This window comes from Blennius ocellaris (assembly GCF_963422515.1).
Source record: "Blennius ocellaris genome assembly, chromosome: 17".
Taxonomy (NCBI): domain Eukaryota; kingdom Metazoa; phylum Chordata; class Actinopteri; order Blenniiformes; family Blenniidae; genus Blennius; species Blennius ocellaris.
In genome coordinates, this window is record NC_137666.1 from 10,367,848 (window position 1) to 10,393,091 (window position 25,244).

A 25,244-nucleotide genomic window follows, 5' to 3' on the forward strand; every position below is an offset into this window, starting at 1 on the left:
TGTGTGTGTGTGTGTGTGTGTGTGTGTGTGTGTGTGTGTGTGTGCAAGTGTGCGTGGGTATGTGTGTGTCTCTCTCTCAGACCGGACATTCAGGGCCTGAGAGGAGATCCCTACAAATCCAGACAATGTCAAGATAACATGAACTACATTAAAGAATCCTGTTTGTCTTGCTTCAACAATATAACCCATCATGATCTTCTGCTTGGCTGCAGGGTATTTAATAATACAGTCAATTTCATGACTGTATTTTTGTAAATCTGACTTCTATACCCAATTTATCCAAACCACTGGGACTGGGTGAAGACGGCGTGTACAACCTGGATACGTCACCAATGCACCACACTTCTCGATTGTATAGTTACATGCACACACACACTCACACTAACATGCGAGTCATCATTTCCCCTACCAGTCTTTGGATTGTGGGAGGAAGCTGGTGCACCTGGAAAAAAGAAAAGAAAAAAAAAACTTGCACAACTTGTCCATATGATTGTTGGTTCCTTTTCCCTCACATTCTCCCACCTGGTTTCTCCCTACTTTTATTTCCACTATTGCCCATGTTTTTGCATGAGGCATTGTTGGGTCTTACACTGTAAACGTGCCATGCTATAACTATGTTTGGGTAGACATTCAAAGTCCTCACAGAAAAGGCCACACATGCAAAAGAAAAGCTCCTTTCTTATGCAAATAAATGTGCACGCTGTACGTGTGGCCATGGAGTCGTTGACATCATGTCTTCCATTCAGCCACCTGCCCTTGACAGGTCATCTGCCCATCACACGCATTTACAGAGAATTTGACGCGCACACATTCACCCTGCCGTGCACTTCTTGGGATCACAGTATAGATGAAGGCAGGATTACCTGAAGTCACCAGCAGCCCAGCCTTTTCATATGTAAATAAATGCAATGTGTGACTATGTATTTGCCATCATTTGTCACACGCGCACCTTTAATTTCATCATCACAGGGGCAAATCTCGTTGATAAAAATCTGCCTAAAATACACTTGAAGTATACTAGAAACAAAGAGATACATGGTATGCCTGAAAGACAGTGAGGCAGGACATAAAACACCGCTCAAAGCCCCTAGAAACTGTGTGGAAATATCCATCTAAACGGGATCATTATGCAAAGGCAACAATAAACTGGTTCTGATGATAAACAGACTGTCATATCTCTATACCCGAGCCAGAGGGCAACACACTCTGTGACATCCATCTTCTTTAAGTAACGCTGCTCATAATGGTACTGCGCATGGTGGGAGCAAAGCACACACACACACACACACGCACGTAGACTCTCGCAAAAATCTCCCAGTATTTAATACAACTGGGTAATGCCGGAGGCAAGGCAGAAGTCATAATCATGAGTGTGTTTAACAGCAGTGTGACAGGCGAATGCTGCTTCGGTGTAAGTAAAGAACATGTAAATAAGCCGGCTGAATTATACAAGGCTGCGACCGCCTCACACATGCTGACTGCCCTCACCGGCTCACATCCAGTCGTGCTGGGATAATCTTGAAGGGGGGGGGGGTGTATCAGTCCAAACCGGAGACAAAGCCAGGCAGGAGCTTTATCATGCGACAAATGTGTGTAACTCATGCGACGCGGATGTAAATGTTGTGTTTCGTGAAGTCATGGAGATGCACATGCGGTCTCCGCGAGACTTTGGCTGCTTTCCCGTTGCTTCAGATTTCTGGATTTGTTCATAGATTCTTTTCTTGTAGAACGGATGTAACGACGATTTCTGCATCGTGCCAAAACTGCACCCTTGCCGCAGGTGTGACTGCAGTTGAAAATGCTGAACAATGAGTCAATGAGTGAATCAGCCCTCAGATTGAACTCGGCTCCTACGACTACGACGACTTGCTCACTAATCAGACATCGTAACTAAACAGTGGCAATCGGAAGTGACGCACAAGTTACGTGTCCAAGTCACCAGTTGTTTCTTCTAATGACTGTTTTAGTAACTTGTTAGGTTTATCCACTACTTTTAGAAGATCTAACTTTGAGGCTAATGTTTTTGATGCTGGAAGGATTTCTGTAGACATTGTTTAGTCCGTTTATATTCTATAGGCCTAAAAAGCATTTGAAATAAATAATTCTTTATTGGATATTCAGGGAATCAGATACAGAGACGAACATCTGAAATACAAGATTTGCCAGCTTTTCCAAGCATTGTTTGAGGACACTCAAAAGACCAAATGATGGGCCGATTAAAGTACCTTGATTTTTGATATCAGTTCAATTCAGCACTGGACATCAGAACATCTCGAAAAGTCCAATCTCGTATTATTCACACTCAAAGTTAATCGGTTTTATAAAATAGGGAACCCACTCACAGGCTGTCCTGGACCGTAATTGTACGCTTTTGGCACGTAACTGGTAGGCTATTTAACAAAAGAAAAAACGTACAGAGATGGGCTCATCTGAACACCAGCATTACCTCACAATTCCGTTCTTCATTCCTGAGAGACAATTAAATTTGAGGTTTTTGTGTCAATGTGCAGTGGATTTTCTTGAAGAAGCTGACGCAGCAAATGTCCCTCAATGAAAAGCTTGTGTCATCAAAATGTGGTCCCAAGAAAATCTAGGTTTCTTCATGAAGGGTTTATGAGCGATACCTTGGTTTACTTCTGTTTGATAATTCATTTGCTTAATAAATGTTGTTTCAACTTTCTCTGATTGTTTGTCCTTTATAATTTCACTCCTCTGTCGCCCAGAAGGAATGGAAAGGTCCACTCATGTATCACTCACCAATAAGAATAATCATTATATCTACCGAGTGATAGATAGATAGATAGATAGATAGATAGATTGATAGATAGATAGATAGATAGATAGATAGATAGACAGACAGACAGACAGACAGACAGACAGACAGACAGATAGATAGATAGATAGATAGACAGATAGATAGATCGATAGACAGACAGACAGACAGACAGATAGATAGATAGATAGACAGATAGATAGATAGATAGATAGATAGATAGATAGATAGATAGATAGATAGATAGATAGATAGATAGATAGATAGATAGATAGATAGATAGATAGATAGCTTTTTTAAGCTTTTAGGTATTTTAGCAATTTTATCTAATTTTAGCTGTTTGACATTTACTTTTTCTATCTTTACCTTTAGCCTGCGTGGTAAGAGGTGCAACTACCAACCAGTTCACCGCAGTGCAGCCCAGCATATATGCAAATAAAAACAATTGTTTCGGTGCAAGAGCGCCTGCAGGCTTCCACACTATATATATTGACTTTTTATAGTTGTACATCTGTTTTTCTAATGATTTATCAGCCTCATCATTTTCCACTTTTCTTCACATTTCTCCTCAGCAGGTGGGATGTAAAGCGTCGTCCCTCCCACAGCAGCAACCAAACACTCATCAAGTCAAATGTTTTTTTTTTTCATTTTTTTTTTTTTTTCATCAAGTCAGGCTGTTAAAAGTTGAAGGTTTGGAGGATGATTTCATCTGATAAAAGTTTACTCTCACATAAGAGATCTAGTCCACTCATTCACATTTATATACTGTTAAATACGTATAAATTCAGTCACATCCAGCGGGGTTTAAAGTATGCGTATGAAGTATGGATCTTTTCCTCTTCTTTTTTTTACTCACAAGGGTAAACTAGGTTTTTTTTTTATTTATTTCCTGCCATATAAAGAAATATAACCTAAAACCACAGCTTGTCCATTCATCATTTTATTCTACTGTAAAAAAAAAAAAAAAAAAAGTATGAGTACAAGGTATGAGTACAAGGTTTTTTACAAGACGTGAAAGTTTGGAGAAAAAAAATAATGGCAATTTCAAGTTCGTGCCATTTCTTATGATGACTCCAGTCTCATGTTCAGAAACGATGGCCCCAATTTGCAGATGCTATTTTTTCCTTCGTTTGAATTTTGTTGACAGGTGACTTGTCTTTTGCTGAGGATCTGAAATCATATCTGTCAGAGTGTTTCGTTTCAGTGTGACGTTGGCAATAGTCAGTCACTTCTCAGGACTCAGGAGTGATTCCTGCGCCTTCCAGGGTCGTTTCATAAATTCACCACCACAGCCTGGATTTGACCAAGTCTGTGCTGAATCACATGCGCTACTTTTACGAAAACAGTACAATCTCCACTGAGTATAATAAAGACCGCAGCTCATTTTGAGGAGAAATTAGATTTAATTGTTTTAATATTTAGATGTTTTCTTTTTTCATATTGAAGGTCATTATATTTTTTTTCCTACAGGGAAATAGTTTCCATGCACTCACACATATTAGGTAATTGCAAAACTTCATCATTGTGCCGTTAGTGGAAATTTTCTATTTTGGTTTTTGGAACACAATATGAGCATATGTCTCTCACTGAATATTTTTTGTTTTTTTTCTATGCAGAGATGATTGTGAGTGAAACTCCCAGTAGATCAACAATGACTGAAAAATACTCTGACCAGGCTGTCTGGCACCAACAACTAACCACGTCATGTGGTCCCTTAAATCACCTTCCGTCCCCATGGCCACGCTCGGTTTTGATTTCAGAAGGTCATCCTCGCCTCAATACACTCATTTCCTGCTATGTGATTGGCTGAAAATGTCTTTTAATGAGTATCTGAACAGGTACACACGATAAAGTGAGTCGATATGCTCATTATTAGACAATATGTTCAATGTTTAGATATTTGAGCAATGTTTACTGAAGTCAGCTATTACATTTGTTTGGCAATACATGCTAATAAATTCAGTTATATGCACCGTATGAAGTCAGTTCACAGATGTTCTCAGATATAAAAACAACCACATTTCCCAAGAACGTGTTTACAAATTATTGTTGTTGTTTTGGCAGTGTTTGATATGAATGCCTGATTACTTTGGAGTCAACTCTCTATTATGCGGACAACCAAATTCAGAGGGGGTAAACTCAGTGCTGTCAGATTTTGCCATGTTTGCGAGCGTTTCTACCGGGGTGATAAGTTCAGGTAAACAACCAACGGTTTGGGCCGTATGTTTGACACCCAATCAGCCAAAGAATTGAAAGGTGTTGCTTAAGTGAATATGAAAAGTGTGCACACCTGGGCTGACTTAAAAAAAAAAAAAAAAAAAAATCCACCTTCCATTAATTACAAGATGGCAGGTTTCAGGAGGAGGATGAGCCCAGGCCTTCAGAGATCCTGCTCCGGCATGGGAAATCACGGACTCTGCGACTGTGGGTAAGCACACAGGCAATTACAGCCCGACTAAACACACATCACATCATCAACCCAATCCACTCAAAGTGAAAATATACCCTCATCCCTTCCCTAACCTCATTTGCCACCAGCCGCAGCCAAATGCAGTTTTCACAGCCTCAAGCCTGCTGATTGGACTGATCTGACTGATTGAGCCTCATTTAAACAAGACATGTGGGAATCTGGTACTGCATTTTACACCGCACAGCTATATTACTCTGACCTTACAGAATAAACCTCGGCAATAACACAGATGCATTGAAATGGGAGAAAAGGCACCGGGAGCAAGCGGAGAAGTAATAGAAAAGGCTTTATTTCAGCCCCACCCAGCACTTAAAGCATGTCTCTCTTTTCCAATAGGAGATGTGATTAGTCAGAACATGTTCGACAGTTATCGCCCCAGGGAATCACGTAAACGCTCCTGACAAGTTAGTCTGCAGCATGTGAGGAGGAGGGGGAGGAGGTGGAGGAGGAGGAGGTGGAGAGGTGCTCTTTGCTGACCACCAGCGGGAGCAACGCGAGAAGCACCGCCAGCCTCCGGGGCTGCTTGATCTTATGGATGTCGGATTTTTTTGTTTTGTTTTGTTAGGGGTTGTTTTTTTTTGTTGTTGTTGTTTTTTGCTTTCTAGTAAACGCGCACCAGTGGCCCTTTGACAAACATCGTAAAGGCCAACAGTGGATACAATATTTACTTGGTTGTTTGTTTGTTATTCATTTCAAACACCCTTTTATGGGCTTTACAGTATGTTCAGCTAATTTCAAAATTCAATTCGGCCTGATCAATATTGGTGCATCTTGGAAAAATCTGAAAACAATGGAAAAGCTATGGCCATACGCTCACATAGTGAAGTTTGCATGTCCTTTCTGAGCATGTGGTGCTCTGGTTTCCTCCAAAGGTCCAAAAGAAAACATGCATTGATGACCCAAAATTTGCCATCACGTTGAATGTGTATCTTTCTCTCTGCCTTTGTCCTGCGATGGACTGGAGATCTGTCCAGATCCTTTTGTTGTTTATGCTTGAAAATCCTAATTTGTTCTAACTGAATAACAATTCAAATGTAAAATATATATATATATAGCTTTTCAGTAATAATACTTTTTTTTTTAGATACACCATACCTGCTCAAAAAAAACCAACAACAAATAAATACAAAAGTATGGGATTGCTGCATTCATGAGAATTTTAGAAGTTGATGCTACCTTCTACAACAAGCATTTGTGTGTAGAGAAGTGTCGCTCCCTACAATGTTGTACTATGTAATTCATAGTAAAGACCCAACATTTAACTACCAAAAACATAATCTGCATGTGTTGGAAAATGGCAATGAGATTTGTATTTATTTTCAGATCTACATGAGTCATATATATATAGCTGTGCATTGTCAAACTGGGAACTTTCTAATTGGAAAGTAGGATTTTTCCTGGAGCTCCCAGAAGCTGAAATGTGTAACTTGTTGCGGCAATGTTGTCCATTGATGTGAGAAGTCGTATTTCCTTGTGCTCCACTCCGTAATAAACAAGATTTGTGGCAATTCAAGCAGAAAATGGCCAACTCCATTGTCTATTATCAATAAAGCCTTTGTAAGCATTCCATTCATTCAGTTTGAATGGAAGCTGCCAGACTTTGTCGTCTTAACATCAGATACCTACAAGTACAAGGCAGTCAGAACACACAATAGATTCTCATTAAAGTTGTAATATAAGAGCCATACATGAAGTTCAAGACTTCAAAGTAAGAGATTTGAATGTATTATTGGATGCACATTGTAAATTTTCCTACTTTTTTTCCATACGGTAAATCAATTTGTGTCTAACAACTAATTTAAACAACTAATGTACCCAAAGGCAAATGAGATATGAACTCCACTATTGAGGGACGAGACATAAGTTGACTTGAATTTATGCTCAAGATTTATCTCTTTATAAAAAGTTTGTTTGTTGTACATGGTTTGTATGTGCTACTGTTTCTCTGCCACACGTTTTCTCCAAGTGATAGCAGTTGAAGAGGCTGACAACTGGCTAACAACTGACCTTGTAAAATGCATTAATAAATGCGCAAATAAAAATCTATAATCTTTTGAAAACGGCAAAATAGGCCAAAAGAGATATGATATTTAGCTAATTAGAGTTTCAAATAATCCAATAAAGTAAATTAAATTCACACAGGATATGTTAGAACGGTGTTCACAGCCCTATTGTCACATCTTATAAATAAGCAGTGTGCTAAAATATGTGAAACTTTTGGAGCTTTGGACTTGTTATTAACTTCGACAAAGAAACAAGAACAATTATGGAAGTGACAATGTGACTTATAGAAGGTTAAGATCAGTCCATAGTTGAAATAAGAGTCAAGTAGCTGGTACTGGCTACTCCGATAACAGATGATCTGTGCGCTTGATGTTTTGATTTTAATCTGTTTTTTCGCCTGCTTCATCTCAGCATCACTCGCATTCAGTTTGACTTTTCTATGAAAACCAAAACGTAATTTCTTCCTCTTTCTGCCGCTCGGATCCAGCCACTGGTCTTTGATCACGTTATTATTTCAACATATTATGGCGGTCTGATAAAAGAACAAGTCATGCAAGGCAAAGTGGATTTAGCAGTTTCGCCTGCATGCTTCTACTCCAACTCACATTTTTTAACCTTAGGTAAATATTGGCTTATGTCAGCTAATGTAAGCAGATTTTAGTGGCTGAAATGCCTTTGTCTGTTTGTTCACTCCATGAATCTTTTCTGTTTACACTGCTGTTGTAAATGAAAAATGGACATTTCAGTGGGTTTACAAAGTGCTCAGGGCTCTGGAGTGTAATTAGTGTTTGAAGCCACAGTGACTCACCAGGGGGGCAGTTTGGAGGAAGCTGTGCTCTGCTTGAACAAGTCCAGTTTGAGTTGCTCAATACATCCCCAAACATCCACCAACTTTTACAACAATGTTTGTTGCACAACATTGTTGGAACCTCTTTTTTGGCCACACTTTGCCAAATGACATGACGTGACATGACGTGACATGACATGACATGACGTGACATGACATGACATGACATGACATGACATGACATGCAGTTTTCATGTCGGGCCACTAGTGGGTGTTGTTGTTTGTTTTTGTAATGAAACCACATGCACGCCTGCATACAGAGACGAATGCGCTATAAACATTAACAATACACCGACATTAGTATGGACACATGACAATGTTGGATTTGGAGTAACTTTTAACTACCAAACCACCAAGTTCCAGGACTTGCACGCATGTGCACAACTATTTACTATGGCAATAGTGCACATGTGCAATAGCAGTGGTGCAAAAAGGTGTGTTTTCCCCCAGTTCCATGGAAAAGGAGGTCATGTCCACCTAGAGGCCTGGCATGAAGCACATCATCGTTTTGTGTTGTTTTTGTGGTGTCATTGGACACAGATATTTCCTGCACTGCCGTGTGGACGTAAAGCATTTTAAGAAAGACCCCACTTTGTGCCAAAGATCATTTTGGCTTGTGTGGACAGGGCCTCTTTTTCCATGGAAGCCCTGTCCACACAAGCCAAAATTATCTTTTTTTTCCCAAAAATATATAGAACAATAACAATAGCGTGTGTGTGTGTGTGTGTGTGTGTGTGTGTGTGTGTGTGTGTGTGTGTGTGTGTGTGTGTGTGTGTGTGTGTGTGTGTGTGTGTGTGTGTGTGTGTGTGTGTGTGTGTATATCCTTTAAATAAATAAATTGTAAATAATTTCTTGATATTTTGGGCCAGTTTGGGGTTTTTTCTGCTCTGTCTCATCAACAAATCTAGAAAAACGAAGATTAAATTCCAAAATGTACATTTTCAATGGTCAAAAATATTCATAATGACGTAAGAACGTTATAGAGCGCGATACTGGTGGGCGTTGAGGACAACCAATAAATTAAAGCGACTCCCCGCTTTCACGCTGAGCGGGGAGAGAGAGAGAGAGAGAGAGAGAGAGAGAGCGAGAGAGAGAGAGAGAGAGAGCGAGCGGGAGAGAGAGAGAGAGCGAGAGAGCGAGAGAGAGAGAGAGAGGTTGAAAAGGTAGTCTCTTCGCGCTGCATCCTGGGTAGCGGGTACAGCTCCACTATGATGCAGTGAGTCCTGCGCCGTGTTGACTGGAAGCTGAACTAAAGTAAACGGGGGAGGGTCTGCCGCTATCCGGTGGAGGGGGGGGGGCACGACGGACTGCTTTCAGCTAGTTACAATGCGTCTCTCACGGTGTTGAGCGGGTCTCGGGGAGCCATGAGCCAACTTCGTCGGTCGCCTCCAAGCGGAATGAGCCACTCTTGAACCCCGAAAGCGAGTCGTTGTTGTCGGCGGGCGGGGGGTGAGAGCGAGCATGAAGACGCCGAGCGCCGCGCTCCCTGCTGACGGCTTGACTGGGAAATGGTAGCGTGCCGTGGGGACCGCCGCACTGGGAAGGACCATGGTCGAGAGGAGCAGCAAATTCTTGTTGATCGTCGTCGGATCCGTGTGTTTCATGCTGATTCTCTATCAGTACGTGGCCCCAGGGGTGATCAATTTCGGCTCCCCGCACGGGTACTTCGCGGAGGAAGACGAGGGGGACATCTTCCCCACTCCGGACCCCCACTACGTTAAGAAATACTACTTCCCCGTCAGGGACCTGGAGAGGACGATCGATTTCCAAATCAAAGGGGAGGACGTTATCGTGTTTCTGCACATCCAGAAGACCGGGGGGACTACGTTCGGCCGGCACCTGGTCCAGAATGTCCGCCTGGAGGTCCCCTGCGACTGCAGACCGGGCCAGAAGAAGTGTACCTGCTACCGGCCGAACCGCAAGGAGACCTGGCTCTTCTCCCGGTTCTCCACCGGCTGGAGCTGCGGCTTGCACGCCGACTGGACCGAGCTCACCAACTGTGTGCCGGGGGTCCTCAACAAGAAGGAGAACAAGCAGAAGAATCTGAGGTAAACGCCGGCAGACGTGTGCGTCCCCTCACTTTAGAACCATGTGCAAAGAGGTGTGGGGTTGTGACCTGTGGTTCAGTCTGCAGCAACTCCTTCTCTCCAAAAAAAAAAAAAAAAAAAAATCTGCTTAATTAGTTTGACAAGTCAGGCAAAGGTATGCAAGGTGCAATAAGGTCACTGCAAACTTCCCAGGCTTTGCATGCCTCTATGCAACTTCAACTTATTTCATTTGGACGTGAAACCCAAATGACCCTTTTATAAACGATTAACTACTTAACCATCACTCTTGCACAGTCTATACATATTATTTGACTCATGTATTGACAAGCATATTTGTTACACATAGGTATATCAAAAAAAAAAAGAAAACACCCACGTGACTTTGGAGTTATTTTTGATCCACTTTGCACTACAAAAGTGTAATTAAGGGGCAGAAGCAGGTCAAACAAATCGAAAGGCATTATAATAGCGTGAAAGCGTCATAACTGGAGAAAAAAAAAACCACAAAGACATTTACACAAGTCCCCGCAGCTCATTTAATGACATTATCTCATCGCTATGTTTATAAGATCTTCTCTGGTTGGAATGAGGATTTCACATGAAAGAACAATGGCCCTGATTGTGTGCATCTCTGTCAAATAGTGACTTGTTATTAGATTGCGGCTGGACAAAGGTTGATTGACTGTTTCCACACTCCGCTGTCACAAATGCCACAGGAGCTCAGGAGTGCTTCTGACAATTGTTGATAGGTGCCTGCATCCCACTGAATCACACACAAGAGATTTGGCATGAATTCATTTCGGGGAGAGTGTAATACAACCGGCCAACATTTCCACCGTGTAATAATCCCTCGCTTTGACTGCGAGGTACCCAGACGCGATGCACATTCTTATTGGGCTTAGAACCCATTTCTCCTTGGCTGCCTCCCCATTGTTGTTGCCCACATATTGCGTCGCTCACGCAGATGTATTGACGACTGGATCAACTTCCATTTCACTGCACCCTTGTGGTTAAAGGCTATGCTTGTTGAATGGCTCCCGTGTCTTTGTATTGCCTTCGGTTGCTCGATGTTTTTTTTTGGCTATAGATGATCGATAGGACAAAGAGAGTTCAGAGATGTGTGTGTGTGTGTGGATCCGTCTGTCTGGCAGTCGGGCACGCTGGAGGAGTCGGGGCCAGCTGCCTTGCTTCCCATGGATGCTCAAACTGGGGATCAATGCTTGCAGGCCGGGCTGGGCCTGGGCTGGTTGGGGGGGGGGGGGGGGGGGGGAGGGAGGAAAAAAGAGGGGGACCCTGCGGGTGTTTGGCTCCGCTCTAATCCGGGTGATTATTACCACTGGGACATACACACACATACATACACACACACACCAGCGCTGGTATTTGCTCCTGGCGTCAGTCCTGACTCCTGTGGTTTCCCCCCGGTCAGAGGTGATAACGTGCTCGGCCATTCTGCATGGTGAGCTGAGATATCACAGTGGACGCAGGATAAACGGCCTTTCATCACTTTGTGAGCACAGTTTCAAAGCTCGTCGTTGTGTGTGTGTGTGTGTTTCTGTGTGTGCACATGAACAATCCACAGGAACTAAAACAGGCAGAGCGGATGAGAGAGGTTTGGGTGTATACACGGGCTGGGTACGAGCGCAGCTGAGAGACGATCTCTTGCCTCAGGTGTAATCAAGTATCCGAGCAGTCCTGACAGGCGAAACGAGGAACTGTATGCTTAATAAAACCCTGAAGGAAAAACAATGCTGCTCCCTATTACCTCCAACACCACTTTTCAGTAGGAAGAGTGGGGAATCGGCGAAATGAGAGTCTCTCTCTCGCTCTCTCGCTCTGCCTCTTCCTCTCTGTCACAGCTGTTTGTTCCTTTTTCTGTCTCATTGCCTCTTTTTCCCCTCAATATGTGCTTTTTGTCCTCTGTTCTCGTCGTTGGCTCCTCCAGTGTCGTTGTACTGCACAAACGCGACAAGCGTTTCTCTTGCGGGCAGCGGCGGTGTGGCGAGCAGGCCAAAAGAAGTGTGAAAAGGATAATCTGTGTTCACAGAGCAGCGGCGAGGGATATCTCGGCGCGGCGTGGCACACATAGCTTTCAGATCAGCTGTGAATGTTGTCGGTGCGGTGGCGGGGGGGGAGCAGTATGTGACACGCCATACATCTGCTCACGTCCTTTTGGACTTGAGTCTACCTGCTGGAAACGAAAGGGAGCGAAAGCGTTGTGGCCTGAAAGGTTGGACCGTACGGCTTGCAGCAGCAGCAGGCCCCGCGTTGGGATTCAGCATCTCGCTCTGCAGCTGTGTTCTCAACCAGCTGTCAAGTGGATTTCACACGGAACGTTTCAAATTGTTGCGAAAAATAAAATGTGAATTAGGACCATTTCCATCATCTGGAAGGAGGCACATAAATACGCCTCCTGGCTGTCAGAAGGCACATATCGGCACAGCATGACGGTGAAAATCAAGAATAGCTCGATATATTAAAAAAAATACATAAATTATATATATAGCAATAACAGGCATGTCGCCAGTTGTATTAACTGTATGGGGGGGAAATTGTAAAAGTACATCTTGATTTGTAAATTCGGTCATTTCAAACCTATTTTGTCATTTGGTGTCCGTTAGATCTCGCTCTCCAACTTCAAAACATTACAGTGAAGCCAAACAATGGCAGACACACCCGCTCACCCCAACATACCTCAAAACAAAAGAAATGGGCGTTTTCTTAAGTCATCCGTGTCCACTGGAAAGGGACTTATCATGTATATTTATTTGTATTCTTGTGTAAATCCAATTGATGATAACATCAGAGCAGACATTATACCCCACCCCCACTCCCACCCTACTCAAACACCACATCAGGATCTCTGGCGCACCTCCCAGATTTTGGGTTTGAAAGCCCTGATTTAACAGAATCATCACAAATATATAGTTTATTTTCCCCCCAAAAAATGGTTGAAACAAAACAACAACAACAAAAAACCCAGAAATGTTAAAAATCAGAAAGCAAAACCAATGAATTATACAACAGCCATTTCCAAGTCCAGTCTTTTGAGGTCGGATTAATTATCAATCGCGTGTCCCAAATGTTTCCTCTTCAGGAAGGGGACACCAACATTGTTTTTGAAACAAAACTCTTACTGAATGTGGCGGGGGGGGGGGGGGGGGGGTTTCCTCCACACTCGCTCCATCCCAAATTGTGGCACCGCGACGCTACGATGGATTAGGCTCCGTTTGGTTTTGTGACAAATGTGTCAGCTTTAGAGGGAAGGCGCATTAGGAGGGGAGCGCGAGGCGGCGGCGAGATGAATGGTCGGTAATGGGAGAGACAGGTCCGCCTTTGATTGGCGATTAGATTAGATCGAGATGAACAGTGGCATTGTGGGAGACGGGGGAACCCGCGCGTTCAGCCGAGGAGCACCGCGGGTTTGTCATTCCCCCCCACCTCCTATATCAGTTTTAAAAGTTCCTTACGGATCCCGCGGGACACCGCTAATACACACATTTGCTGGCACGTAATCGTACAAACGCGCGCTAATGAGTGTGTGGAGCAAACAGACCCTTAATGCAAGGCCCAAGATATGGAGCCTCTAATTGGTTAAGGAGGTTTCTATCACTTTAACTCAAATTAGAGCCACATACTCTGGGGGGGGGGGGGGATACCATCTGTCATGTGTGAGTGTGTGTATTTGCGCACACACACACATGTCATGGCTGTGTGTGTTTAATCCCAGTGTGTCATGGAGCATTTTAGTAAGCAAAGCGATGGGGCAAATTTTATTGCCTCGATCTCGGGTCCTCTCTCAGATCACTCCCTGGTTTGGTTTTTTTTTTTTTTTTCCCCCATCTCTCACTCTCTCTCTCTCTCTCTCCAGCCTCCTCGTCCCCTCTGCTCGCCTCCAAAACACTTTCCCTCCCTCTCCCAGCCATCCTTTCCTCCCTCCTTCCGTCTGTGATGGTGTCACTCTCTAATCAAACAGCAGGCTTGCTTTCCGCATGGTGGCTTTATGGCTGGGGGCTCTCTCTCTCTCTCTCTCTCTCTCTCTCTCTCTCTCTCTCTCTCCCCGTCTCACTCCCTCACATTTCTCACTCTCCTCTTTTCTCCCTCTTTCCATCTCTGCCCCCTTGTCTTTCTTTTCACTCCTCTTTGCCATCTTTCTATCCCTCTCCCTCCAAGCGTGACTACCGCATTAGAGGAAATGTCTTTTCATGGAAGATTTGCTGCAATTTCCAAAATGGCTGCTTTGCCTAATGGACAACTGCCTTGGTTCTAATGAACGATTACATGTATGAGTTTGAGGGAAGGGAAGGGGTGGCAGCAGCAGCAGCAGGGGGGGGGGGGAGATGGGAGCGGGGGGGCACCAGACAGGGACACAAGAGAAGATGGAGGCGACGAAGAGCAATATGAGGAAGAGGATGGCTGTGGGACAAGAGAAGAGCTGTCAGGGAATGATTGAAAAATAAAAGATGGAGGGGTGAAAACGTTTAGTTTCATTGCTGGGGAGGGGGTTAGTCAATTAGCACGGTTGTCAAGCACTGGGCATTACTCTTCTTTCAATAGGTCTGTTTCAGATTCACAGCACAAATCACTGCACCCCACTGTGTGTATGTGTGTGTGTGTGTGTGTGTGCATGTCTGTGTATGTGTGTGTGTGCGTGCAAGCCAATGAGTATGTATGTGGTAGCACAGCATGATGCCATCAGCCGGCCAGCACAAATCAGAATCCAGATGAACTCAAGGAAGCCGCACAGGCCTGCCCAGCTGATTGGCATGTAATACGAATGTGTGTGTGTGTGTTTGCAAGTGAGTATGTGCACATACACTTACACACACACACACACACACACACACATTCATGTGTAGTCAGGGCAGGTCGGTGTTAATCCAATCAGATTAGCTGGGTTTAAGCGCTGGCGACTAGGCGCTCCAAAGCCGGTTAGGTCCGCTCATCCTGCGGCCGCAATTGCACCACGTTCCAGCATTCCCAACAAACATTCCCACATCCCCTCCAGTCGGTTCTTCCGTTCTCGTTTACTGGGCTCAAATCGCCTTAAAGCTTCTCTGAAACCAACCTCCAGTGACCTAAAACCCGTACACCGGCCTTACCGCACCTGATTTACGTCCAGCGTGTTGAGAGGTGAAACATACAAACACGAGCAGATAAATCCACGTTTAAATTCATTCTTGGAGGCACGTATGGATTTAATGCTTAACTTTTTAGAGGACACAGACTAAATGATTATGAACCGCGGTGGAGCTTTAGTAAAATACCAAACATATGCTGATGCCTGAACGAGTGGACTATAAAATCATTTCAGTTATTGCATTTAGTTCTCGCCTCTCCGGTCCAGTGGTTCCAGTTGTCAAACTAAAATGTGCACCCCGATAGCCAATGAGCATTTTCTTGGCCGCCGTGTTACAGTTTGTTTATGTACACAAGTTATTACCAGGTCAACGACCCAGTCATTCCTGCTGAATTTTCTTTGAGGTTTAAATTGGCGAAATAAATCGGTGATTTCCAAGAAAATGCAAATATTTAAGCGAATCTAGGTTGTGATTCATCACAGGATTCCCCATGTGTCCTCCAAATCTGTAAGGTCTTTATTATTTAAGTGGCTATGGCTCTTCTCCATAAATTGGTGGTTTGAAATTCCATCTACACTATTGTTTCCCAATATTTTAAAGAAACCTGGATTCTGAAAGCTTTCAGAAATTGTAAACGACTGTACATTTTGATGGAAAAAATAAATTGCTTCTGAGTATTCGTGGGAGGTTCAAACCCCGACTCGGCCTGTCTGAGGATGTGTCCAAAGGCAGGACATTGAGCCAAACGTTGCGTGGCAGCCAAGTCGCCACTGGTTTGTGTGATTGGGTAAATGTGACTAACAGTGTAAACTTTGCAGTTGAGCCTGCTAAAGTAGACAAGATGCTCTTTATCAGTGAAATCGTTTCACCGGCACATGCCACCATAGATTGGGAACCACAGTGCTAAACCTTAAATAGATTTGTACCGTGTACTTTATTAGATAATGAGATTGTTGTGTTTGACACTTGGTACGATCTTAATCAACACAAATTCCACGCTTTTAGTGTTAAATTCTTTGTTTCCATCACAACAATTTCCCATGTTGTTTGAAGCCCGGTGCCAATAAATGACATTTATGCATGCATTTGTATATTGCTCCCGCAAATGACACCCCAACCTGAGACTTCTGCTTTAAATTGAACACCTGATTAGCCTGCTGAGGGCAGATGATATAGCCGAGCAAGAGGCTCGTCAACATTTATGCTCCGTTCCTCACAGTATAGTGAAAGCATGGTTGACTTACATGCAGTCTCCCGCATAAAGGGGTGAGATATGACCCCTATGCCTTTTTTTTTCTTTTCCCTTCAGTAGCTTCAGGCGAGTGTTGACAGGTCTCGCTCAGTAACACCATTGCTTCCTTTTGAATACAGGAGTTCAACTGAGGTTCATTCTCAGGTCATCATAATGTATAACGCAGCCTCACGATTCAGAGTTGAGACTTCGGCTCAAAAGAATTCTGTGTATACCTCATTCGGGGGGTTTTCACATTCACAGGGGCTTTAGGTTTGACTTGATGCCATTGGGTGCATCTGCAAAGCTTTGTCAGCAGACGACAGTTTGTCTGTGGTCAGCCTGCGATGCAAAATGGCCCGATTGAAACCAAACTCTTGGGGCGTCTTGCACTGTAGAAATAAACATTACGCCGAAACCATCCAGAGTACAAAGCTGTACGGTCAAGTTGAGTTCAGCTATTGTGGCCATTGATTAGCCCCAGCTGTTTTACCTCCACGTCTAGTGAAGACGGGGGGGGGGGGGTGAGGCGAGGGATCTACGTGACCGCCGACGATTGCCTCCGCCGGTGGTCTACGAAGGGTCATCGCGGCTCGGTCCTGCAAGCTTTCTTTATGGATTAGCTGCTATGGATCGGTCGAGGCTTTTTCATTCATTGATAAAAGTTGACTGATGCTAGCATGGAGCAGAGTCTGTCCAAACCGATCTGGACGTACGCACAACAAAGAGGACAGACGGGGAGGGCGTGGGCAGGCCGGGGAAAGAAAAGCAAGAGTGATGTGTTTCTTAATCATTACACAGCCTCTGTTACTGTGTGTGTCACTCTCCCTCTTCCACCCTCTGCTGCCGACTGTCAAATGTCAACCCCCACCGCTGCCACCAAAGTGATTCTGCGGCCCTGTGGACAAATAACCGTGCGGCAAATGATTAGCAGACATTTCTATGGCTGGTAATGAGGGGCGTTACGCTGGAGCGGCTCCGCCAACAGGATTACCGCCTATTGATTATCCCGGGCTAGCATTAGCTTTTTTTTTTTTTTGCTAGCTATAACGGACTGATTAGTGCACATTTCTATAGTGTTTAATGAGTCGTACTGCGCAATGCTATGGTATGCTGTCCATGAGAATGGGATTACAGTCTATTAATCAGACAAGAGGCTTGCAGAAGTCATTAGCCGGCCCCGAGGCAAAGTCAGTGCATCTGTGGCTGATCCGGGATTCTAAATCGGGTTTGGCCTCGTCTCCGTCGTCTGGTCTCTTCCCGCACATCGACCCCGAGTGGCTGTCTTTCTTCCACAAACCTCATCCCATGATACCTTATTCCTGATGGCAGCACTCATCCTTTCCCTCCCTTCACGTCCGCCCCTCCTGCTCTGGAGGTGCAGAAGGACAGGAGAGAAGGACGCCCCCCCCTCCCCCCCGGGGACTGCTCCCTGCATCCATTCACAGCACTGTCTTCTCCTGTCCCTGGATGTGACGGGTCCAGACAGGATGTGACCCAGGACCTCATCTCTCAGTCTCGGCACCCCTCATTTATTTGGCAGCAAAAACAATAAATGCTTCCATTTTCTGCCTGCGTGTGTTTATGAATAAATGCAACTATTCACCAAACTTGTTTGTGTGTGTGTATGTGTGTGTGTGTGTGTGTGTTTGTGTGTGTGTGGGAGAGAAGGAGAGAGTGAGGAATGGCTGAGGGAAGCATGTGAATGGCGAGGAGAGGCTGACAAGCGTGTTAATTGAATTGTGGGAAAAATGCAAATCCTTTACTGCCTCTTTGAATTAGGGGGAGGAGTTTCAACTGATTAGGACTGTCTCCTCTATGTGCACACACACACACACACACACACACACACATGAAGCGGGCTAACTTTTTTACCATATCCCCAAAAGAGAGTGAATGCTACATGCCTCCCTCCATCATCATCATCATCATCATCATCCTCATCCTGTCTTTTCCACAGTGCCATCCCAGGACCTCCATGTCTTTTGTCCGTGTGTGAGTGCCTTCGCATGTGCATGAGCGAGTCCCACCCCGACGCACTAAAGTGCTGATGCCATTCATGGAAAGACGGAGTCGCGGCAGGGGGGTGTGGGGGGGGTGGGGGAGGTGAAGATAAAAACCACTGAGATTCCTCGTTCTGCTACACTTGGTTTGTCTGCTTTGCTGGAGGGCATAGCCGTAGATCACCAGAGTTGCTCCTTCTTGAAACTGCACATGTTCTCGGGGAGCGTGTCTGCCTTGCGTTGCCCTCTGCCTTCGTTTGTGCATTCAGGCAGGGCGTTGCATGTGTCCCTCCGTGTGCCGTGCGAATGTGTGGGCCGTGTCATCTGTGTTCACAAGGCTGTACATTGATTTGATTCGTGTGACTGTGCGAGTGTGTTTTTGGTGTGTGTGTGTGTGTGTGGTTAACTCCCGACGAAGCGTGGCACTGTTTTCTCGTGTTGCTCGGCGCGTTCGACCGTTTCTCATTTCTCACAGTGGCGTGATCCGACAAACGTTGTTTGTGTGTTTTAAACTGCGATTGTATTCATATGATCATTTTTTTTTTTTTTTTTTACAGAAAAGCAGGAGAGACGATGGCAAAAATTTTAACGTTTACTTTGACCTTACGAACAGACGTATATATCATCAGGGGAATAGCTTATCTTATTACACGCTTATTGTTGTGTTGGTTAATGTTTTACCTCCTGAGTTTTCAGACTAAAAGAAAGTAGGGTCTTTTTGTTTGAATGCCATGAAATTCAATAAGGACTGCATTATGGCTGCTTAATTATTTCTTTTGTCAGCGTGATTTATATATTTCTTCTACGCTGAGAAAATGTGGTCACTTTGTTTAATTTCCACAAATTATCCTGGTAACTCATGATACAAGATACTAAATGTTACTTTTTGAATGACTGTTTCAAGATTAAATCTTCACACACTTCAGTGGGAGTTTGTTTGACATATTACAAGCAAAAAAACAAAAAAAAGGCTCTGATATTGAACTGTCTGAAGTCCACAGGGGCCAAAAGTCTCCCAGAGTGGCTGTACATCGGCGTTATATAATAGCTCTGGAAACAACAACTGGTCCTAATTCAAAAACACTGAGATCAATAGTTGACTCTTTGGCTTATGTGTGTTTAGTTTGGAGCAGTCCTATCTCCCCCTGGAGGTTTTTAGTCTCAGCTTTAATATGGAGCAATATTTGAGAGTTCTTCTTTCAGTATTTGTCATTGTCCGTGGCTCTCGACTCCATGAGGACCACGTGAGATTAAGGGGGGGGGGGTCTGAGACCTTGCCTGTTGTGAAGTTGACAAATAATATTTTTTACGTGTCAAAGAAACATAAGATAATTGCCACAATCTTTTCATATTCCCTCTTGTTTTTTTTTTTGGTGTTTTTTTTTCTTTTTAATATACATTTTTGGGCTTTCGTATTTCTGTGAAAACGGGTCGTTTGATATTTCACTGTAATGTTTAGTTGAACCAGATCAGAAGAGCCACAGCTTTCCAGAGTGGTGAACCTGGGTGACTGTCTCAGACTACCATTTTGGCCTTTCAAGAAAACGACAAGTCTTTTCCCAAATCTGCCGCTCGACATATTTTATTTGCGTGTGAAGTTTGAGGAGGTAGGATTTAATCAAGTGCAGTAAAGGTCTAACGTCTAAAACATTACTGTTATATCACTGCAGCATGAGAACCAAGACAGCGGCTTGTAGGCTTGATATTATGAACACATTATGTACAAATAGGCCAAGTGGACAAAAATGGAGGGGGGAAAAATTATTTTAAGAATAATTTTCTTATTTTACCTATTTTAATTTGAACTCCCAATTCAGAGATGTGTGTATTTCTTCGACTACATAATCTCAAAATGAGCATTAATAGCTAAGAGTCAATCATGCAGGACGCGAGCGTTCCAGGTTGACGTACATCTTGGTTTTGCTGAGTGTTTGAGTACGGTTCACTGGGTTTGCCGTCGTCTCTGCATTTAATTTCCAATAGCGGTGTTAAAATGTCGTGTGTCTTCACTTGGCTAAGCGGCAGATCTGGCAGGGCAGAAGTTGGCTAAATTGGTCTGCTCACCTGGAAATCTCCACATGGAGAGTTGTAGAGGCCAGACTTAAGAGGTAAAGAAAAGATAGGACAGGTTCTCCTCGATAAGAAGCAATTGAGAGAGCGAGGGGAGTGTCGCCCTGCTGAATAAAGGTCAGTGTTAAAGCTAATCCAGTTATACTATTCTTAGTGTCTCTTCACCTCTTTGTCTCTTGCCGCTCTGCCTCTCTGCTCCTCCTCCTCCTCCTCCTCCTCCTGTTCACCCTTCTTGACTCCGTCGATCTGGGCCACGAGTACGTACAGTTCACCTTTCTCTATCTTTCTCTCTGCCGCTTTTCTTCCTTCTCCCTCTTTCTCTCTTTGTCAGGGGAAAAAAAAGAAAAAAAGTTTTATTTCTTCATCCTCCCTGCCACCTCACTGTCATTTTGGGTCCCTGGTGCGTGTCAGCTTCCTCCAGAGAAAGGAAGTGATGTGTCAGGATGTGCCTTTATCCGCCAGTGATCTGATCTGATGTGAGATTGAGATAAACATGGTAGGAGTGTAGTGTTCGCTCTCTCTCTCACCCTGGGGAACTGTACGGCGGAGAAGCCGTTATTTTTTATTTATTTTTTTTCCCCGACTCTTGACTGCCTTCTCTCCTCAAGTGCGCAAGACAGTAAAATCCGGTGGTCCTGGGTTGATTGCCAAATTACATAGGAAAATTGAGGAATCGCACGCTCCAAACCTGCTCAGCCCGTCAGTTCCTTGAGAAATTTGTTTTGATATTTAATACGAGGCGTTTAAGAAGTCGTTCTGTAACAGCCAGCTCAGTAGTTTGATCCCTCATGATATATAATATGTCTGCCGACAGCCTGGTGTTGTCTGTCAAAGTGTCTTTGGCGAAGAAACTGAATTCCCACCTCCTCTCACTTTTACACCTTTAAAACACTTTCATGCGAGATCGTCAAAAAGGGCTGGATGCAGATAAATCGATTGAAATGCTTTTAGGTGCTTCATTGCATGGGAAGGGGGCAGTGTTGTGACATTCACAGGACGGCTGCACGGAAATGAAAATATATCAATATTTTAGATTTTGCCCGAGGTTGCTCTAACAAGCACTTATATTGGAGGTTTAGAGTTTAATAAAGAGGGAAAAACCCAGTCCCGCGAAGGCTGCGCTGTTTTCACGAGTCACTATAGTATCTTAAATGTGGAAAAAAAAATCCTCTATTTTCTCGTAGCTGCACTGCAGAATGTTTTTCACATGGTTTGTCAAGCAACCCTGGGTATTAGGGAAGTTTCATTTTATATTTGGCCTATAAGGTGATGCAATGAGCAAATAAGTCCTCGCAAGCATTAGTTCACTCCAGCCTTCAAAGCTTTTAAAGTTTACTATATCCAAAGAAGTACATTTTTGTGTTTTAATCTTCACTGCGATTCTCAAACCGAAGTTCTGAACGAAATAAGTTCAAATGTTTCCGGAAAACAAAAACTTTTCTATCTGTTTTGTAGTTTAGTCTAGCAATGAATGGAATGCTTTTTCCTAGTGTGTATAGACACATCTACTTATACTTTTGCTGGTTGAACAGCACAGCCTCTACTGAAACTCCCAATTAATTTTGGGTCGACTCATAACATGACATTTTCTTTAAAGGCCCCGATGTGTTTCTAACTTAACCAAATATACTTGTAAAATACATGCCGCTGCGAATCTATGTATGTACCATAAGCAGACTTTATAAGTAGTTGCACTCGCCTCTCCGAGTGCGCATTACTATTTAAATAATGCAACCTTAAAACACCAGTGAAATATTGTACCATTAAGCAAAGACCTGGTTTCTGTTGGTCGATGGCTTTCAGCTGCCTCAAGATAGCACTGCACCTCCCTGCACCTTATTTTAAGCCCCGTTGTTTTCATGGGTGCTCAGATAGTTGTAAATCACTTCCAGGACTTAAAATGAACACTGGGCTGGAAGACGTCTGCATCGTTCTAAAAAAAAAAAAGAAAAATGTCTTAAGTCATCCTTTGAGGATTCATTGCAAACATCTCCAGCAGGTTGGATTTCCATCCTCTGATCACCATTAAACATCGAAATCTGTCTGATCATCATGCACAGTGTAATGAATGTTTGTTTTTTTCTTGTGCGCCGCCAACTACTCCTAGTCAGTTTAACTAATTAGAGGCATCGGTCTTTTTTTTTTTTTTTTTTTGAGGTTATTGGCCAGTTTCATACAAAACGGAACAAAAATCATCACTATTGTGGCCTAGAATGTGCAATCACATGCATGGAAACTAATCACATGGAAATACTTAGGAGCAAGTTGTCATGCGCCAGCATAGTTTCAGCAGCAGAAAGTCGGAGCCCCAATAGAGCCGAGGATGTAAATTCCACGCTTACGACAGACGAGCGTTATCCTGCATCTTTGAGTTGAGCAGTGGATTATGTGCACTTTTTTTTCCTTTTTTTTTTCCACAGCCGTTTCTTCTCCGTGTGTTTTGAAAATAAATAGAATCTGAAATTTCTACCCTTGTGACTGCCCAAATAGTGATAAGACATGTTTTGGTCGATAAATGAGGAGGCACCAGCAACTGTGCTGACCCGTAACACGGAGAGATATTTTTAAATCATCTAGTTTTTGTTTTGTTTTTTTTGCTGGGTTTTTTTTGCTTGTTGTTAGGATTTGACTTGGCTGAGAATCCCCCTGCCTAATTACTCGACGATTCAAGCCAAAACAATAACTATCAAACAGCCATCTGAAAGGCTGCTTGTCGCCCTGCCATGCGCCGGATTTCTTAAAATGTGCTGTAAAAATCCAGGTTGCTGAAAAGTTTTTGTGACGGGTCAAGCCATATTTAACAAGATCCTGGAGGCATTTGGAGGTGAAAGTGTCATTAAAAGCAGGATGTGTTCTGAGCTTATGAGCCATTTATGCTTCTTTTTTTATTAAGCAAGAAAGACACTCAAACTGACATCTTTATATACGAGAAGTCATTGAGGTTATGGGACAGAAAAAGAAATGATTATGAGTAAGCTAACTCGTATATAGGAAGAAATACGTGTCAGTTCTAAAACCCCAAAAAGACAATTGCTTGCAGAAGGCCATAAAAACCAAAAACCCCACTGTAAATGCAAGCAGAACAACAACAACCCCCACCCCCGTGGAAGTAATCAAAATAGAGTTGTGCTTATTATTTAGAGAGAAAAAAAGAAAAGCATGTAGCTTGTAAGCAATCTGTTATCCTGTGTGTCCAGAGCAGTGACGGAGTGAGAGTCGACGTATTTAAGGCCCATGAAAACTCAGAAGACCTCCAGGCAGTCCTTGTAGTCATGATGTCACTCCATCACTGGGGCTTGGTTATTTCCTTGCTTGCGTGATTTGGCCTTTTTTTTTTTTTTTTTTTGCATCTCGGGCACCACAATGCAAATACTGAGATGCACTCATGCAAAAATGCAGACCATGCTCTCTCTCTCTCTCTCTCTCTTTCTCTCTCGCTCTCTCTCGCTCTCTTGCTCTCTCTTTCTCTCTCTCACACTCTCTCCTTTCTGCTGCACACATTTCACCCCCGTCCCCTACAGACTTTATGGATGTTCTCCGTTTCACGTTTTCTTCTTGTTCAATGTTGAATGCATCCCCCCCCCCACCCCCACCCCCCGCCCGCCTTGCATGTTTTTCTCTTCCTCCCTTCCTTCCTTCCTTTTTCCCCGTCCGCTCTCTACCGCCTTTTGTCCGGCATCTCTGCACGCTTGACCAGCCTTGCTGTGACTCTTGACTTCAAAGAGCTACTTCATTCATCAGTCACTCATCAGCGAGAGAGGGCCATTCAGCGCTGCGCTAAAAGAGAGGGAGGGGACGAGCAGTGAGTGTATGAAAAAGAGGGGGAACGAGTGTATGAAAAGAGGGCACGAGAGAGAAAGAGGATCCGATCTTGACCGGGGGACAGGGGGGGGGGGGGGGGGCGGGGGGGATGGGGGGGGGTCACAAAAGCCAAAACGAGACACACTCCCACACACACTCACCCAGTCGTTGTCACCACTCCAACCCACCATCTCACACTTTTCTCTCTCTCTCTTCTCTGCCCGGTGGTGTGCAGATGCCCCATACATGATGTTTTGGGTTTTTTTTGTCTCACCTTTCCTTCATTCTTTTTTTCTTGAGCTGGCAAATACAAAGGGGCGTCGGGGCTGTTCCTTCCTGTAATCCATGGCTGCACCTGGGTGTGTGCATGAGTGTGTATTTTTTTTTTTTCAAAATCTTTTCCACACTACCCACTCCCCAGTATTGCTAAATCTCACCTTCCTGTATTTTCATTCCCTTCTTGCTCACTGACATTCTCCTGCTTTTTTTTTTTTTTTTTTTTGCCCATTCCTCTGTATTCTTGAGGTGGCTGGCAAAGCGAGTTTTCAGGTCAGTGGGAATTGCTATTGCCTCCCCTCTCAGCTGGAGTCTGACTCACAGTCAACTGCACACAAACACACTCTCGCACACAGATATGCACACTTATTGTTCGTCCCGCTCTCTTTGTGCGAACGGGTTCGCACGGACGTGTGCCTGTGCGGTCTTGCGCGTTTCCACGCTTGCGAGAGCGCGTTGTCTCGTAGGTGCGCCCGGCGCTTTCTCGTCCGCCGTCTGTCGGCTCATTGTTCCGTCCTTTTTATTTGTGTCTTTCCCACAAGTAATAAGTCATAAATGAAAAGTCTTGTCACGCTCTGTGCTTCGCTCGCCTTGCACTTGTTTTTTGTCGTTCTCCTTTTTGGTATGAAGGAGAGAAGGT

At 43.9% G+C, this 25,244-nt stretch overlaps 1 protein-coding gene across 1 annotated transcript in view; it reads left to right on the plus strand.

Annotated features, from left to right (window-relative positions):
- Positions 1-9,469: 9,469 nt before the first annotated feature.
- hs6st1a (heparan sulfate 6-O-sulfotransferase 1a) overlaps positions 9,470-25,244 on the plus strand; it is a 60,978-nt gene continuing 45,203 nt past the window's right edge. Inside the window, exon 1 of the mRNA XM_080513119.1 lies at positions 9,470-10,142. Within this exon, the coding sequence (XP_080369245.1) occupies positions 9,643-10,142 (500 nt within the window). The 5' untranslated portion in view covers positions 9,470-9,642. The remainder of the gene's footprint in view (positions 10,143-25,244) is intronic.